Source organism: Camelina sativa, chromosome 10 (genome assembly GCF_030686135.1).
Source record: "Camelina sativa cultivar CO46 ecotype springtype chromosome 10, ASM3068613v1".
Lineage (NCBI taxonomy): Eukaryota > Viridiplantae > Streptophyta > Magnoliopsida > Brassicales > Brassicaceae > Camelina > Camelina sativa.
This window is the reverse complement of record NC_141889.1, coordinates 3,137,742-3,154,348: the sequence shown is the minus strand read 5'-3', so window position 1 is coordinate 3,154,348 and position 16,607 is coordinate 3,137,742. Positions and strand designations below refer to the sequence as shown.

The following is a 16,607-nucleotide window of genomic DNA, read 5'->3' as shown; positions in this document are numbered from 1 at the left end:
CAACTCATAATTTAACTTAACCATTAACACTTAACAGAACAGAACAGAACAGTTGTCCAAAAAAAAAAAAAAACAGAACAGAACAGTGCTTTTTATTTAAATCTGCAAATACATCTTAGTAAGTGTAGTAGTAACTAGAAACACATTAATTACAATTAACTAAGAAAAACTAACCAAAACCAAAGTAAGTGCTCTCTTTTTTTAAAGAAGTTTTTGGATTTGGTTTTAGGTCTTGTACAAAAAGGACCTAAACTTCATGTTTTTAAGATTGCCCACCTATACTCTTTGAGACATTCAAAATTTGTTTGATTTTTGAACAAACTACTCTGTTTAAAAACGGACTCAAATAACCAAAAAAGAGAGAGAATTTATCATTTTTTTTCAAGACAACAAATTAATTCTTAGAGGTCCGTTACACCAATATGTGCGACAATTACATTACAACAAACATATTTTAAAAAGTTTTAAAAGAAAACTTAAAATTATTGAGATACAATACTATTCCTTTAACGTCCCTACACTACACATTGAATAAAAAAGTTAACTTGCCTCATCTACTAATCTTTTTTTCTATCATTCGTCACCGTTTCTTTATACTCTCTCTCTCTCTCTCTCGGACAAGAAGAGGTAGTAGAGATATGTCGCTGTCGTCTTACCTAAGCCCGACGCGCTTTCTAGAAGGCTACCTCCGCCGTTGCCTCACGGCGGCAGGATTGACGTCGCAGACGCTTTCCATAGACTCTGAAACAACCATCCACTTCTGGGGACCACCACACCGGAGCGATGATGACGACGACAGACCTGTTATGCTTCTCCTCCACGGCTTCGGTCCATCCTCTATGTGGCAGTGGCGGCGACAGATTCAAGCCTTCTCTCCCTCTGTTTTCAGGCTCTATTCTCCCGATCTTGTCTTCTTCGGTGACTCTACCACTTCCTCCACCAACCGCACCGAAGTCTTCCAGGTTTACATAAACCTCTCTCTCTCTATTATATATATTATATTATGTTTTTATTCTATAAATTTCCCACTAGCTTGTCAGAAAATGTTAGCTAAAAAACCAAATAGCAAAAATATTTCAGAAATTTGTTTGTTCTGTTTAGTATATTCTTTTATTTCTTTCCTACTTCATATTTTATTTTTAATTTAATATCTATATCTCAAAATTTGTGATCATATTGGGATCAATACTTGATGTATAGTGCTCAGATAGAAAAATGTTTGAACGATCTTTTAAATATAATATATCAACACATATGGTTTTAATATAGGCGGAATGTATGGCAAAGCTAATGGAGAAATTAGGAATAGGCAAGTATAGTGTGGTTGGAACAAGCTACGGCGGTTTTGTGGCATACCATTTGGCAAAATTGTGTCCGGAAAAAGTGGAGAAAGTAGTGATTGCAAGCTCTGGTGTCAACATGCGAAAGTGTGACAGTGAAAGTTTATTGCAACGATCCAACTGTGAGGTCATCGAGAAAGTTATGTTACCATCCACTGCAGCTGAGCTTCGCACACTTATGGCTTTGGCATCTTCTTCGCGGATACTTAGTATGTTTCCCAATGCTTTCTGGAACGACGTTATTAGTGTAAGTAGCCCAAGTACTGTCTTCTTCTTTTGCTTCTTTTGCATTTGGGGGAAAAGAACAATTCTGCTGACATCGTAAATGACCATGCATCAAAGGTTTATTGACGTTTTCTTTTCTAGCAAAATTTGTAACTAATCCGGACTTTATAATGTAGAATTTATATACAAAGAATAGAACAGAGAAGATTGAATTATTGAAGGGGGTGACTTTTGGCCGGAACGAGAATTTAAACATCGATCCTCTTTCTCAGGTATGTACGTGATATTTATTACTTCAGAGTTGATATGAGTATACACTTAAATCCAATTCATCTTACTAAAGTTGGGCATTTATATTTAAACTCCTAGGAGGTCCTAATAGTATGGGGAGACAAAGATCAGATATTTCCTGTGAAGATGGCTTACGAATTAAAAGAGTAAGTCATATATTGTTCAAGTTTTGACGTAGAAAATTATACTAGATGAATTGTTTTTATATGTCAACATTCTTAAGCATATTATTTAATTGTTAGCTATATAATGGTTGGTATATCTGTGTAGGGTTCTTGGAGACAAAACGAAACTAGAAATTATCGACAACACCTCGCACGTTCCTCAGATCGAATGTGCACAAGAGTTTAACAATATCGTTTTGAGATTTTTGAAGGGTTCTTAAGAGCTGTAATTTTGTATACAGATTCTTCCGCTTGTTTAGTGTTAAGCTACTATTCGTTACGTAATCTTGCTACTTTTCTTGCCATGCTTTCTCATTTTTCATGTAATTTTCCCTTTTACTTGCCATATTGTTTTTACCATTATATATACGCATATACTTCCTTGTAGTTTATATATTCTTCTTTGATATGAATATTGGGTATGAATTGGTGTGAACAGAGTCATTGATTTGGCCACCAATACAATGACAAAATTAAGTAGTTCAAAGTTGGTGGTTTCCGAAACTGCCAAAACTATCAATCACTTTCTTCTCAAAAGTCAAAATTTTTCTGGCCACGTATATCATCGTTACCGAATCCCTCGCGTCAATGCTCACATTGTTATAATAAACGTATGTAGTAGTCAGCAAGTTTGCCCCATTAACGTTTGAACAAAATCATCCTCGTTGCCGAATCCCTCACGGCAATGCTCACATTGATATAAGAAACATATGTAGTTGTCAGCAAGTTTGCTCCATTAACGTTTGAATAAAAATCTCAGAAAGCATTGGAAACAATTATGAATCTCAAAAGAATTATGAGGATTCATTCACTACTTAATATATTTACAAAGATGTTCTACCATTTACAGTCCAAACAAGAGAAAAAAACTGACAAAGTCGGACAACTACAAACATTTGGCCATTATCATTTAGTATATAATTCTACAGTTACAAAGTCTAAGCTTCCATTGTTCATTCTCTTAATGAGAAATTTGCATTGCCAAATTACTAATTGATGCATAATCACGCTCATATGCATCAAATGATCTGCTTTGAGGCTGAAGCTGTGGAGGGTTTCTTCACAAGGGACTGTGCACAAGTATATTCTGATACGAATTTTGGTGGTTCTATTTCAGATGGGTCTAATACAGGAATAGCCTTGTCTATATCTTCTGCAGAGAAAGGAATGCTGCACACACACAAAAGCAAAAGAGTAAGATTAATATAATGTAGACAACTTAAACTACATCTGAGTTATTCTAGATAAACATGATTAAAGAGACTCTTACTCTTAACTCTCAACCAAATGCCCAACCAAACCCTAGAAATGCCAATCTACAAGGATTCTCAGAACTAGAGATAAAATATTTTTGTCACTACCATATTCTTCTATCTACGTATAACTAAAAACTTGAGAGCCAAATAACTGTTAAGATATTTCATTCAAATGACACAGAAAAAAAAAACGGAAGAGAATAGTAATACCTCATATCATCATCCAGCAAGAACGAATTCGAACTTAGTTTTTGGTTATCCTTGTCCACAAGTACTCTCATTTGGGAAACCACCTACAGCGCAAAGACATGTGTAAATGTGTTTAATAGACATTCAACCCAATCAAACCTCCAGGATTGAGAGTTTAGACATTAACTCACCTCACTTGAGACACTTTGAGTTCCATATTTATCGTCCCAATACATCGTACTTATTCGATATATTTGCCTTATTGTCAATGCCTATAACAGAATAAAATAGTGCCGAGTTTTCATGAGATTGCAAAACTGCTTAATTGCCTGGAATTAAAATGAACAAAACCGGAAGCCAAAAGAAAATATCAACGTACCGGGCACAGATCCTGCCTGATTTCATCCAATGATTTCTTTCTTTTTTGGTGTATAACCTAGGATGAATTAAAGAATGCATAAAATAAAAACCAGTTAAATGCAAGTTCCCCTATAAAAAAGAAACCACGCTTTTTTTATCAGAGAAGAAGATGAGTTTTACCAAGAATCCAACAGCTTGTCTTATGTAATTTAACTCATGCCAAGATGTTCCTGCAAACTGCATTCACAAAATTTTAGAACACAGATAGCATCCATCTATGAAGCAACCAACGGGTGTATAACATGGTGTACCTCCTCCTTTACATTGGCTATCCACTTCTCCAATTCTGAAATCCCAGATTTCACATATTCTCCATTTGAAAATGTGCAACATTCACGACGAAGAAGAAGACTGAAGAAGAGTTCAGATTAGATATGCAGAAACAAAGGTAATCTGCAGTAGGCTATACAATACAACAAAGAACTGAAATTAAGATCACATATACCTGTTGAAAAGTGATAGGTTGATAAATGAGAAAACCTGAGTCACAAGTTTGCGAATGAAGAACGAGGGTACCTACCAATACAATAGTCAGGTTAGAAAAGATTTTTAAAAAAGCAATGCAGATATTCTTAAAGCACAAAGAACCATGGTACATGAGCAGTCATATGTGGAGAAACAGGAAAGGAACAAAGTACTATGCCTAAGACATTAATTTAGAGCAATACAAAAAAAAACTGCATATGAAACAATGTCGGTAAAAACAGACATTATAATTGAAACTATGAGATATGCATACATGATTTTCGCGTAGGCGGGACATAAGAGAATCCAAGAATTTGAGTATACTTTCCCATTGACTACTTGGTGATTGCTGCGGCACACCACCTGGTGATCTAGATTTTCCAGCAATTCCTCGTGAAGCTTTGGGTGCCTTGAGAATCATTAAAGAAATTCGTGAAAAATCATCACATATTTCCACAAAAAATTCTTGTATATAGAAACTAAAGAGATGATGAATGTCCACCACAATGCAGTAGAATACAAAATATCTAGCACTAGCTTCACTAAGTTGTTGTTTTCTGATGAATTAAAGGCACCAACAATCAGTCAGATCTTCTGTCACATAAAAAACATATAATGCTGTATACAACTTGATACTATGTACTTCAAATAAGAAACCGTAATTTCTCAATTTTATCTTCCACCAAATGTCATATAAAGTCCCTGCAACTGAGTATTTTGATGAACTAAAAACATTGACATCCAATCAATAATCTAGACAAGCAACGTCAAAGGTGCCGAATATGTATCTACTTTCGGATTCTTACCTGAATGCATGATCCCAGAAGCGGTGACAATTCCTTTTTCAAATTATCACGAATTAAACCATAGATCTTCTCCACACATGCTGTCAGCTGCTGTTTAAATAATAATGCTGGATATCTTGCTTCTATATGCGAAGCACCATCGTCAGGTCCATGAAGTTTAAAAGGAGACCTTACTCCCTGGTACGCAAGAAACAGAATATAAGTTTACTAACTAAACATTTAATAACAAGTTTATTACCCTACTACTGAATCTCCATAGTAATCCAATTCCATAGAAATGAAACACGCAAACTACTCTCAATGCTTAAGTGGAGATATCAATTGAACTCACATATGTAGCCCTCCCAGAACGTTGAGCATTAGCATTTAGAAAACTATTCGACCGCAGATTCCTCTGCAAGAGACATAGAAGTGCTGAAGCGTTTGAGAGCCAATATGGTAATACACTATTCTCATCTTTACCCTGAAATAAACATATAAAAAACAGACGACAATCATTACATGAAAGAGTCCCTATCAATTTGTTGCTGGTAATCCAACTTGGAAGAAAGTAGTTACAAAATCCCTTCAACAAGGAGATCGGTAATATATGTAACAACACAAGAATCACCTTCAGGGCTTCATTGATTCCCTCGATAATGATGTTAAATATGGCTGTGCTCTCAGATTCAAAGGCATGCCAGTGAAGAAGACATTTATATATCACACAAGCAGCCAGTGGCTTATCATCATTGAATCCCAAATTTTCCTTTATACACCTGGAGAGCAATTCGTAGTTCTCCTGCAATATAGTGGTAACTTACATCAACATTAGATCCACTTTAGCCAACAACAAACAAGCATTATGTTATTATCACTTCAGGAAAACAAGTTCCTTCCATCATAGTCAAACAGTATTTTTTGAAAAAGTAGTAAAAAAAAAATTGACAGCTTAACAAAAATGGCAGTGAATTTGTACCAGGTTTCTTTCTGCAGTGAATTTGGATCGACGTGATTCTGACAGGCTATGTGAAAATGGCATGATGTGCTTTGAAGGTGTTGGTGTCTCCTGTATATATTTATGACTTAAGTAGAGTACTCATTTTCAAGCATTAACAGACTAGGAATAAAAGAAAAGATGGAGCAAATGAAACAAATAAAGAAAGATAGATGTAATGAAACATATAAAATTAGTTAGAAGGTGTAGTTACTTACAAATATAGATCTCCTGTCATTTTGAACTGGTACAACAGCACTAGAATGTTTCTGTTGGGAGAAGGTTACAAGAAACTGTTAGTAAAAGGTGAAGACCATAGAAATCAGGATGACGACAAACGGGTGTGTGCTCAGAGAAAATGAAAGCACATGTTTCAGGATATGTATCTATTTTACAGGAGCTATGCTTGAAGGAAACCAGGAAAACCTCAATCAATTAACAAGCAACGTGGAGAAACGCATGGTTCAAATATTAAGGAAATCCCACATTGCAGTACGCACATGCATATAACAGAAAGTGCAGCAGAGAATAGTCAAAAATTACATACTTCACCAAGTATCTGTCCAGCTCTCTCTGGGGATGTGATTAGCCTCTTTTGCCTCAAGACATGGTTCTCATTTTCCAGATGAGAGAGTTTCTCCTCAAGGCTGAATAAAAAGAATTTTAAGAAATAAAACAAAATGTGTGTTAAATAAAAAAAACCTAGGGGTGACTAGAGAAGCGAACTGCAACTACAAACCTTTGAACATTCGTCTGGAGTTCAGAACATCTTTTTTCAGCTTCCTTCAACTTCTGTAGTGTGTTATTGCAATCATTTTTCGCATTGACAAGCTCCTTCTCCAGAACCAGATTCTTCTTTTCCAAGGAGTTCATCGAGTTCTGTGAATAAAAAAGTGTTAGCAGAAACCCATGAACAGCCAAGACAACAAGATTTGGGTCTCTAAGCAAAGAGAGAAAACATTTCAAAAAAATAACCAATATGATGCTATGTTGAAAACAGATAGAGCAGCGAACAAAGAAAAGAATAAGACATGCTGATCAAAGATGTAATCACTTTAGAGACCATTGCTCAGAATCTCATACTAACCCTTTCACAATATACTGTATATCGAATTTCACACTCTCCCGAACCGGGATCATGCTAAAATAGTCGATAGCAAATTTCTATATAGCCAGAAATAAGAGGTGTCTATACTTCTCAAACTATGTTGCACAAGTTGTAAAAACGTTATTCAACATTGCAGCCACCACTCAAAAAAAAAAGAGGTGTCTATACTTCAAATTGCAGCCACCACTCTTTCAGCACCAACTGAGAATTATCGAAGAGTAAAAAAGCATGACCAACCAGCAAGATTAATTAAATCATGATTGCAGTCGACCTAGGGGAAGAGACTCAAAATGGCCTCTTATGACCAAGAAAGCTGAGAAGCTATTAGTACACTCCCAATCAATCAAGTGTCAGTGGTCATCAATTTGAAGTGAAAACAAGGGATGTTTTTCTACATGCAAATATCATGTATTTGAAATTTCTATAGATTTTTTTGCAAAGTCTTTGCCCATCAGCCAAAGAGAAACTAATGATGAAGACAAGAGCCCTTAGAAAGGTAGTCCAAGTCCCAAAATCTAACACAATAAGCTTTTTAACATATTTAATAGAGAAAGAGGGAAATTACCTTCAACAAGGCGTTATCTTTCTTTAGTTCCACCATCCCATTAAGCTCTCTTTCAACAGCAGACTTCTCTTTCATGGATATGTCTAGTTGCTTTTCAAGCACTGCATTCTTATTGCACTCATTAATGGTAGCCAGCCTAGCTGCGTCTAGTTTGAGGCTGAAGGATTCCAATGTTTTCTGAAGCTTAGATATTTCACCTGACTTGGCGTCCTCACCACTTGTCTGTATTTACAGCATTTTGTGGTTATTTAATCTGTTTCAGGAGATCAATACAATATAAATGACAATATTGGCAACATACTCTCAATCGTTTCTCAAGCTGCAATCGCCATTCAAGATCTTCTAACCGCTTCTCAAGTTTAGTTTTAGCTAATCGCAAAGCACCTGTTTCATTAGCTGCCTGCAAGATATTTGAGTAACGGCTTAGTGAATTGAAATAATCCTGCTTGAGATCATAACTGAGACATACTTGTTTAAGTTTTCTAAACTCTCTCTTTGCAAGCTTCTGCCGCCAACGACACTGAATAGCAATAATAGATGATTGACGGTGTCTGAATGCTGAACGAAACTTATGGATTCTCCAATGAGCCTACAAGATTTATAACACACAATATTCAAGCACAAGAAATGAATTAGAGACTGAAATCATGAGTGAGGTTAAATACATCAGGAAACTAGACGACTCTAGATTACCCTATTAATAACACAAAAGTGTAACAGAAATGTACCGTACAAACTTCCAGATCGTAAGTACCTGAATTATAGAGGCAGCTCTAGTCTCTTTTTGATGTGAAAACTTTAAGCGAGTTGAATTAGCGCGGATGCAAGACTGTATTGCAATGGCAGCTGATACAAGTTTTACAAATGCACATCTTGACAGCCTCCTGCGTACATGCTTTTGTACCAAGACAGCTGCTGCTTCATTCCTTTTCGTGACATAAACATTTCGAGACAGGCATCCTTGCCAACAGAAATTATTATTAGGCTTAGAAATAAAACAGAGATAGAGGAAAAAACATATACAAGGCATTCATTCACTAGTAACGACAATTTGCATGGAATATTCATGTGAGCATGCTTAGCAAAAGAAATCAATACAATATTTTTCAGAGAATAGCACATTTGACTGCAAGATTTGATAAAGACTACAAAATTTCGACTGCAAGAGAAAAGCACTTGCACAAAGAAAGAAGAAAAAAAAATAGTAAATGAGAAAGAAACCTCTACAGTATGCCTGAATTGAAATTGCAGAAGCCCGCGCAGAGATGAAGTTTTGGTGCGTAACAAATGTTCTCAGTCTTCGCTGAATTAGTCTTGCAGAAGCATCAAGAACTTCAGCCCGCTTAGAGTCCAAAATGCCAATTTGACCAGCTCTAAGGAACACTTTTGTCCGGCCTAGCTGTAAATTATGTTCCAAATATTAACAATTCAATTAGAGTATCTAGCAAGAGCCATGTAGCAAAATCGTTTGGTTTTCAGCCCACCAAGAAGCATACCTGATTATTCCCAAGACCTAATTTCCTCAAGATTTTCTCAGTCAGTGCCTGCTCATCATTGCTGCAGATAAAGTATATTAAGAAGTTACTCGTGGTTGACAATAAGGATTATTCAATGCAGGATACAAGAAATAAGACACATAAATGACATCAAGGTCAAGGGTATTTGTCCTGTCTGGCCAGAAGCTATGTATAATGTTTCAGTTCTATAGATACACACCATCTAGTTTTCCTCAATCAAATGGTCACAGAAACATGTCAAATAACTTAAGCATGTATAGAATAAATAACACTCTGAAATTAATCTTAGAATCATCTCACCTCTCATCCATGAATTCTGGAGCAAGCAGACCAAACCGATCCACGAAGTCTGAATAATTTCTTCGAGTGGGGTACCCTGCTAGACTAATTCGAACAGCTTCTAGTACACCCTATCCAATTGTGAGATACCAGACATCATCAAAGTTAATAAACCAAACAAAGGAAACGAAGATAAAGCGTGTATATGAAAAGACTAGTACAACCAGCTGAAGTGTAAGTCAGATCACTTTAATGGTCAACTTAAGGACACAATCAGGCATTGAGAAAACAGGTGTAGCTTAACATGTACTACATTAGACAGCACAAAAGCCTTAAGAAGAGAAGGCTAAGTTCATTTAGATTACGTCAATAATGCATTTTGATCTTTACGAACTCACATTTATAATAGATGATGAAGACCAAATAATAAATGAGCAAAAATATGAAGTTAATAGCCTATCATGGCTGGGAAAAAATATATGCATTCTGTGACAAGAAAAAAATATAATCATGATAGAAAAACATGACACACTTCATTTACGTCAAAGAACAGAACAATTGAGAATTTGAGATACCAGACTAGCTACAAACAAAAACGAAAAAAAAAAGCTGAAGCTTTCTCTAATTACAAGTAGACCATGATTACAAAGGAAAATGGAAAATAGAGTAAGATAACGTAATCCACTAACCCCACAACGAAGTTGATGTAAAACACTAAGACTCTCGAACTTTTGAGGTTTGTTGAGTGAGTTTGGCTTCACACAACGAACATAATGAGGCTCCGTTTTGCTGAGAGTTTCCATGAGGGCTTGAAGTTGTTGCTAAATTCAAAATTAAATGATCAAATCGATTATTGGTTTTACGATCAATAGTTCTTGATACACGCAACTTTAATGACCGACGACCTTGCAATGAAAAAAAGAAATTAGCTGGACAATTTCCCTACCTTAAATCTGGAAGACACAGAAGAAAATTTGTAAGAAGATCTGGCAGAATCTTCCGGAGCTGGGGGAAAAAGTCCAGCAACGAAAGGGCATTTGGAGGAAGACAGCAGATTGCAATGTTCCACTATAGTATAATCACGGTTTTTATCCAAAAATGCTTCAGTTTGATAAGTAACCTGCAGAATTGGTATGGCACAAACTCATTGAGATCTTAACGGAACAAAATAACATTTAGCTATGTTCTGTAGCAAGACTTGCCTTGCCAGCGTAATGAGAGAGGGTAAAATCCGTCTCTGAAAACTTTGCCTTCTCCAATCTAGGATGACATTTAAAATTCTGGAACAGCTTCATTGAAAATGACTCATGAGTTAATCTAGGAAACATGCTGCATATACGGCAAACAAAGATATGTCAGCGCAAAGAAAATATAAGTATTGTGGAGACACAAGATGAGACAAGATATTGTACCAAGCTTCATCCAAGAGTGCAATTACTCCAATAGGCTTCTGCAGACAGCAAAAAATAATAATATTAGAATTAGAGGAAGATCGATCAATTTTGCTACCAAAATTTGAAAAGAAGATATACCATACCAAAAAGCAATTAAAAAATTTAACCAAAAAAGAAGTGTCTTTCACAGAATTCTATTATTCTTGCATTAATAGACTGGAGCCGTGATCGTCCATTTCTATCATGGGAATAACAATGGCATCTTAAATAATTTAGACCTGCCGGTAAATGTATTGGTTACATTAACCAGGCCAACGTATGCAACATGCAATGCAATATAACAATAGTGATACCATTTGTTTCTAAACTATGCTGACGGCGTTGAGTAATGTCAAAAGCAAGAGAAAGAATAACATTGAATTGAACCACACGATTTTTTAGAGTTGGCACGATTCAACAAGTCCCTCTTTAAATGGTGTTGAACTTTTGACCCAAAAAAGGGTTTTAAACTCTTTTCCGACAAGCTAAGTAAAGTAACTGTATACAAATATACAGACATGATTGAAACCAAAATTAACAAACCATATTGAAATTCTGATACAACTTAGGCTGCTTCAAGTTTCAGAGATAACAAAAGGATATGGGGCAAGAAACTAGAACAGAACAGGCTCTAAAATCTAAATCTGATTGAAACAGAGAGAAACGTACCTTCTCAATAAGGTCCAAGACATCCTGGTTGTCAATAAACTCAATATAACTCCAATTAATTTCTTCTTTTCTATACTCATCCTGCTCCATCTTGAATACATGCTGAAAACAGAGCAGAGATCGTAAGGAGAGGAAGCAATATTCTCTGGCAAAATTTTTGAAAAAGAGTCACCTATATTACCTCATTGAAATGTTGCTGCAGCTTTTCATTTGCAAAGTTGATGCAAAATTGTTCAAAACTGCAGAATGAAACAGCCCAGATAAAGTTTACACAGTTCACAGCTAAAAATGGTGCCCCAAGTAAAACTAACAAAAAGTTAGGGTTGAGAAAGGAAAGAGCTATCTATTAATTAGTTTCACGTATCATTGCTAACCTGTTATTCTTAAAGCATTCAAATCCGTAAATGTCCAGGACTCCAATTTGAAAACGGGAGTCTGGATCTTGCCCAACAGACTTATTGATCTTATCAACCAGCCTGACAGAAGCATAAGACGAATAGTTTAAGTACAAGTGTAACGCATCAACAAATACCCATTAAATGAAGGGATTAATAAATTAAATGCAAACCAGTCAAACAGATGGGCGTAAACAGTCTTCGCAAGTGTATCCCGGCTAGCAACAGCTTCATTAGGGTCAAGTGCTTTGATAATGATGCCTTCACGGGTCAGAATTGAACGTGTGCAGAGAGAAGCCAGCAAAAGATTTGCATCACACCTGATTAATTTTACATGGATACAACAAAGTAAACAAGCTAATTCTTCGTACACATGGTTAAAATGAGTACTATCAAAAAAACTTCTGTACTTGAAAAGATCAGCAGCCATCTGCAGATGAAGTCTAGATTCCCGATCCTTTACCACCGACGAGTCGTGCTCTCGCCCTGAGGAAAACTCAACATTTCCAAGATGTAAAATCGCAGCAAGCGTGCGGAATATTCCTTCCTGATAAATGATTTGTGCAGGAAACAAGGAAGGACTTTCAGAAACTAACAGAAGAAAAAAAAACATATGAAATTCAATTATAAGTGAAAAAATAAAAACCTGCTCGTCATGACTTATGCCCACAATATCCATTGCCCTCCTTGTATTCTTATACTCTTCTGCACTGCTGACTCCTTCTAGTTCATAAGTCTTGCTTTGATTTAAATAATGAAATTGACGAGGATTGCTTAGTTTATATTTCTCAGCGTCCTACACAAAGTAAGAACATTGACGAATTAGTAATCAGCATATGTAAATTGACCAAATCAGTGGCGGCGATCAGATAATAAGAACCGAAACCAATATCTTATGAGATGTATACAGAGCAGGAAGAAGAATTACATTCCCTGAAGCGCACAACTGATAAAAGCAATGATAATTCCTCTCGGGGTCTGCTATCCGGACTACACGTGATCTCTCCAGAAGATAGGTTCTGATTGCAGCACCAGATATTCTACCACTTGCATCAAACTGGATTTCGACAAACTTTCCAAAACGGCTAAACAAACAAAAAATCAGTAGACTGGTCAGTAGATCGTATAATTTAATTGGAAAAAGCTAGGCCACACAAAAAATTATTGCAGTAACAGAACATCTAGATTCCATAATGCATTAAAAATTTGCAAAATGAGATTCTAGAATCATAAACTCTAATTACTTCTTCACATACGAAATGAGAACAAAAAGAAGGGTAATTCCTCCCATTAGCAGTAAATTTGTTACCAAACTTCAAGTACAGGGACTATTTTAATAGACCAAACAGACCTCATACTGCATTTCACACTGATACAAGGGGTCTTAAAGTCTTAATGAAAAAGGTTGTCAATAGACCATATTATCTAAAGTAGAACCACCAGAGTTCAAAACTTTCCTAAGGAGATACCGACATCATAAACCGCCATTACCACTGGTTTCAAACAGCTCTAGATAACTCATTATAAACATAAAGGCATCCAAAAAACTCGTATGTGTACTAATCAGTTATAACGATACTGTAATAAAAAAAATTGTTGAGAAATGACATAAGAGCACTTAAAGAAACACCTCCTAGTTTTCATTGAAAAAAATAAACAGAGGAAAACAAAATTCCGTAACCCACCTGGAATTATCATTCCTAACTGTTTTCGCATTGCCAAATGCTTCCAAGAGAGGATTTGACTGCAGAACAAGAATACTAAAATTAGAATAGATCACCCAAAAGTAAAGAAAGTCAACCAGAAACAACCCTAAAAATTTATCTGCAAACAAATACCAGGGGAGGAGAGTCAAAGGCATCTTTCCAATTTTGTTTTTTCTCATTGACCAAGATAAAAGATACAAATTATCTAAGCAAAATCTTACTTCAAGGACTTGCTGCTCAACACTTCTATCATCTTCAGCAGCACGTCCCCCAACAAATGTAAGATACTGCATGATTAGTTTTGTTGTCTCAGTTTTTCCAGCTCCACTCTCACCGCTGACGAGTATCGACTGACTTCGACTGTCTTCAATCATCGCTCTGGGTTAAAAAGTATAAGTAGGGTTAATTGATTAACATGACTGACAGAAAAGAGTTAAAAAAATATCAGAAACATTAAAGAAAAGAAGAATGGACCACCTGTATGCAACATCAGAAACAGCAAAAACATGTGGACTGAGCTCACCAAATGGTGCTCCCTTGTACTGCTCCATCATGTGCCCATTGTAGAGATGTGGAAGCTTTTTAAACGGATTAACAGCGATCAGAATGCTTCCAGTGTATGTCTGCAAAAATAAAAAGAGCGTATTATTAAGAAGATATGCAGTCAGGAATGATATACTAAATGAACTGCGTAAGAAAATGCTGACAGTTATGAGTGGCAACACGAATGAGACTGGAATTATTTCCACCAATAGTTCCAACTAAATATTATCATCTCAATAGGGACATAAACAATTAGACACCAAGCTGCAACCAAAATTTTTACAAAGGGCAAGCCAGCATTACAAGGGAATCTAGCTGTGTATAAAACCGTCTGAAACATTATACTTTCACCAACTCATTACGGAAAGGAAGCCTTCCATAACTTTAGATGGAATTTTCAACCTATATATATAAATCAAAGGCAGTCGAACAAACTAACAAAAAAGTGGTTACGAAAATACAAACTTAATTATACCGCCAATTGTCGTGCTTATATAGGAAAAGCAATAGTTAGGGTTGGATCACGAAGATGTTTTACGTGCAAGTGGATACCAAATAAGCAAGTTTTTTCAAGTGAATGCCTGTAATGATAAATGCATTTAGTCACAATAAATTTCTTCACTTCAATATCTACCTATATTTCGATTAGATAAGATATCAGATCACAATTATAATACAACATCTAGAGGCATCCATGAAAAAGACGCACAAAAACAACAAGCGGAGGGAGATTTTCCCTAAAAATGTAATCTTTCATCACAAAAGGTAGGCTGATCAAAAATGTTTTCTCAAAAACAACGCACTAGACCTCAATTACATGGGTCATTTTCAAGTACTTAAAGCACTCGGGGGGGGGGGGGGGGGGGTCAGTTTACTGTTACATAAGAAATTCCATAGAGAAGATACTTAAATGCATACTTCACAGCTAAATCTTAAGTCTACAGGGCACTTGTCGAAAATGGAATATAGTAGCGGTTAGCACTTCATATGGAAAAAAAACGACTTACACCACAAATGTATACCCAAGAAACTCCAAAAGCAACCATAATTCTCGTTCTAGAGTACGATATTTTACCAGGAAGAAGAGTAAACAGTCCATATGGAATGAAATCCGACTCAATAAAGTAGAGCCCAGGAAGTATAAAATACTAAGATATAGTCACGAAGAAGACATCTTTCATAAACAATAGTGAAAAAGAACTCACATATATATCATTAAGAGCGTATCTCCTCTGTAGATTATAAAGAACACCAGCTTCGTGCAAGTATGTCAGCTTGGTCATATCATCAACTCCATTATGCTCTTCATCGTCGGGATCCCTCCGAAATAGCTTTTCAGGGGAAACTAAAACCTAAAACCCCAAAAATCCAGCAAAGAAATAACATGAATAAAGCGCGAGGAAGAAGAAGAAGAAGACAAAACAGAACAAAATCAGCCAATGAAGAAACGGTTAATCAAAAACCTTTTTCCCAGTAGAAGTCACGACATGGACCTTGTTAGCAAAAGAATCGAGCACATCAGCAGCAATCCAAGCCAAATCTTTATCTTCCACCCAAACCTTGTCGCCCTTGCGCAGATTCATCTCCATTGGAAGACAATTTCTCGTGATTGAGAGCTCGAGTAGAAAAGAAAAAAAAAACCCTAGAGAATTAAATTGGGCAAAGCAAGAGTCATAGAGAGAGAAAGAGAGTCCGTGAGCGTGAGGTTTGGTTGCGCCAGAGAATTTTTCAAATTTCAAAACGAAGAAGAATGAGAGAAACCCTAAGGAGAGAGAGAGAGAGAGAAAGAGAGAAGAGATGGGAAACTTTTACTACTGTTCAGTTTTTTTTTTAATGGTTCAATTTAAACCGCTTACCCCCAAAAAAAAAAAAAAAAAAAAAAAAGTTCCGAAAGAGCAATAAAGGCAAACAACGTGACCAAAAAAAATAAATAATAAAAAAAATACTTCCCGCCCTCTAATACTGCAGATAATTAAACAAATACAGATATTAAAATTTTGAAAAACAATTTCAAAAGTTCTTCAATTTCCAGAGTAAATTTTGTGTTTGGGTGAAAAATCAAAGTTTGTTATCTTTCATTGAAATTGTATTCCGCTACACGCGAGATTGAGTTCAAATTCAACTAGTAAACTCACTAAATTATGTTATTTTTAGCAAATTTTATAATTGATAATTTCTTTAATTGTAAACAATGGTCAAATTAGGTATATAATAATATGATCAGGTCAAAGCGAAGACCTGTTTCTTTTAATTGCGTTTT

The 16,607-nt window shown here is 35.8% G+C and overlaps 2 protein-coding genes across 2 annotated transcripts; one reads left to right on the top strand and one right to left on the bottom strand.

Annotated features, from left to right (window-relative positions):
- The first annotated feature begins 81 nt into the window (after positions 1–81).
- LOC104716841 (uncharacterized) lies at positions 82–2,407 on the top strand. The gene is made up of 5 exons (XM_010434297.3): positions 82–962; positions 1,270–1,587; positions 1,742–1,837; positions 1,935–2,002; positions 2,127–2,407. Exons 1-5 carry the CDS (start codon positions 639–641, stop codon positions 2,239–2,241), a joined length of 921 nt encoding a protein of 306 aa, XP_010432599.1. The 5' UTR covers positions 82–638; the 3' UTR covers positions 2,242–2,407.
- Positions 2,408–2,799: 392 nt separating this feature from the next.
- On the bottom strand, positions 2,800–16,231 carry LOC104716839 (myosin-15). Its single transcript, XM_087468450.1, has 38 exons — positions 15,811–16,231; positions 15,553–15,699; positions 14,282–14,427; positions 14,026–14,182; positions 13,784–13,842; positions 13,027–13,183; positions 12,745–12,894; positions 12,509–12,645; positions 12,272–12,418; positions 12,078–12,179; positions 11,885–11,942; positions 11,704–11,805; positions 11,014–11,051; positions 10,804–10,930; positions 10,548–10,721; positions 10,291–10,422; positions 9,623–9,732; positions 9,302–9,362; positions 9,027–9,204; positions 8,560–8,765; positions 8,275–8,394; positions 8,107–8,205; positions 7,806–8,027; positions 6,872–7,011; positions 6,680–6,779; positions 6,351–6,401; positions 6,115–6,204; positions 5,767–5,937; positions 5,488–5,619; positions 5,157–5,333; positions 4,625–4,759; positions 4,331–4,401; positions 4,137–4,236; positions 4,006–4,062; positions 3,845–3,901; positions 3,657–3,737; positions 3,487–3,569; positions 2,800–3,190 (listed from the first exon to the last, which is right to left on the bottom strand). The coding sequence occupies exons 1-38, from the start codon at positions 15,934–15,936 to the stop codon at positions 3,040–3,042; spliced, it is 4,551 nt and encodes a 1,516-aa protein (XP_087324576.1). The 5' UTR covers positions 15,937–16,231; the 3' UTR covers positions 2,800–3,039.
- Positions 16,232–16,607: the final 376 nt, after the last annotated feature.

Bases quoted from the DNA above. Each gene is read 5' to 3' on its own strand.
- LOC104716841 (XM_010434297.3), top strand. From the start codon at position 639: ATGTCGCTGTCGTCTTACCTAAGCCCGACGCGCTTTCTAGAAGGCTAC. The intron at 963-1,269 runs GTTTACATAAAC...GTTTTAATATAG, and splicing joins ACCGCACCGAAGTCTTCCAG to GCGGAATGTATGGCAAAGCT. The intron at 1,838-1,934 runs GTATGTACGTGA...TTAAACTCCTAG, and splicing joins ACATCGATCCTCTTTCTCAG to GAGGTCCTAATAGTATGGGG.
- LOC104716839 (XM_087468450.1), bottom strand. From the start codon at position 15,936: ATGGAGATGAATCTGCGCAAGGGCGACAAGGTTTGGGTGGAAGATAAA. The intron at 12,895-13,026 runs GTAATTCTTCTT...TACTTTGTGTAG, and splicing joins AGTTGTGCGCTTCAGGGAAT to GACGCTGAGAAATATAAACT. The intron at 10,423-10,547 runs GTAGGGAAATTG...TTTTGAATTTAG, and splicing joins CTGTGTCTTCCAGATTTAAG to CAACAACTTCAAGCCCTCAT.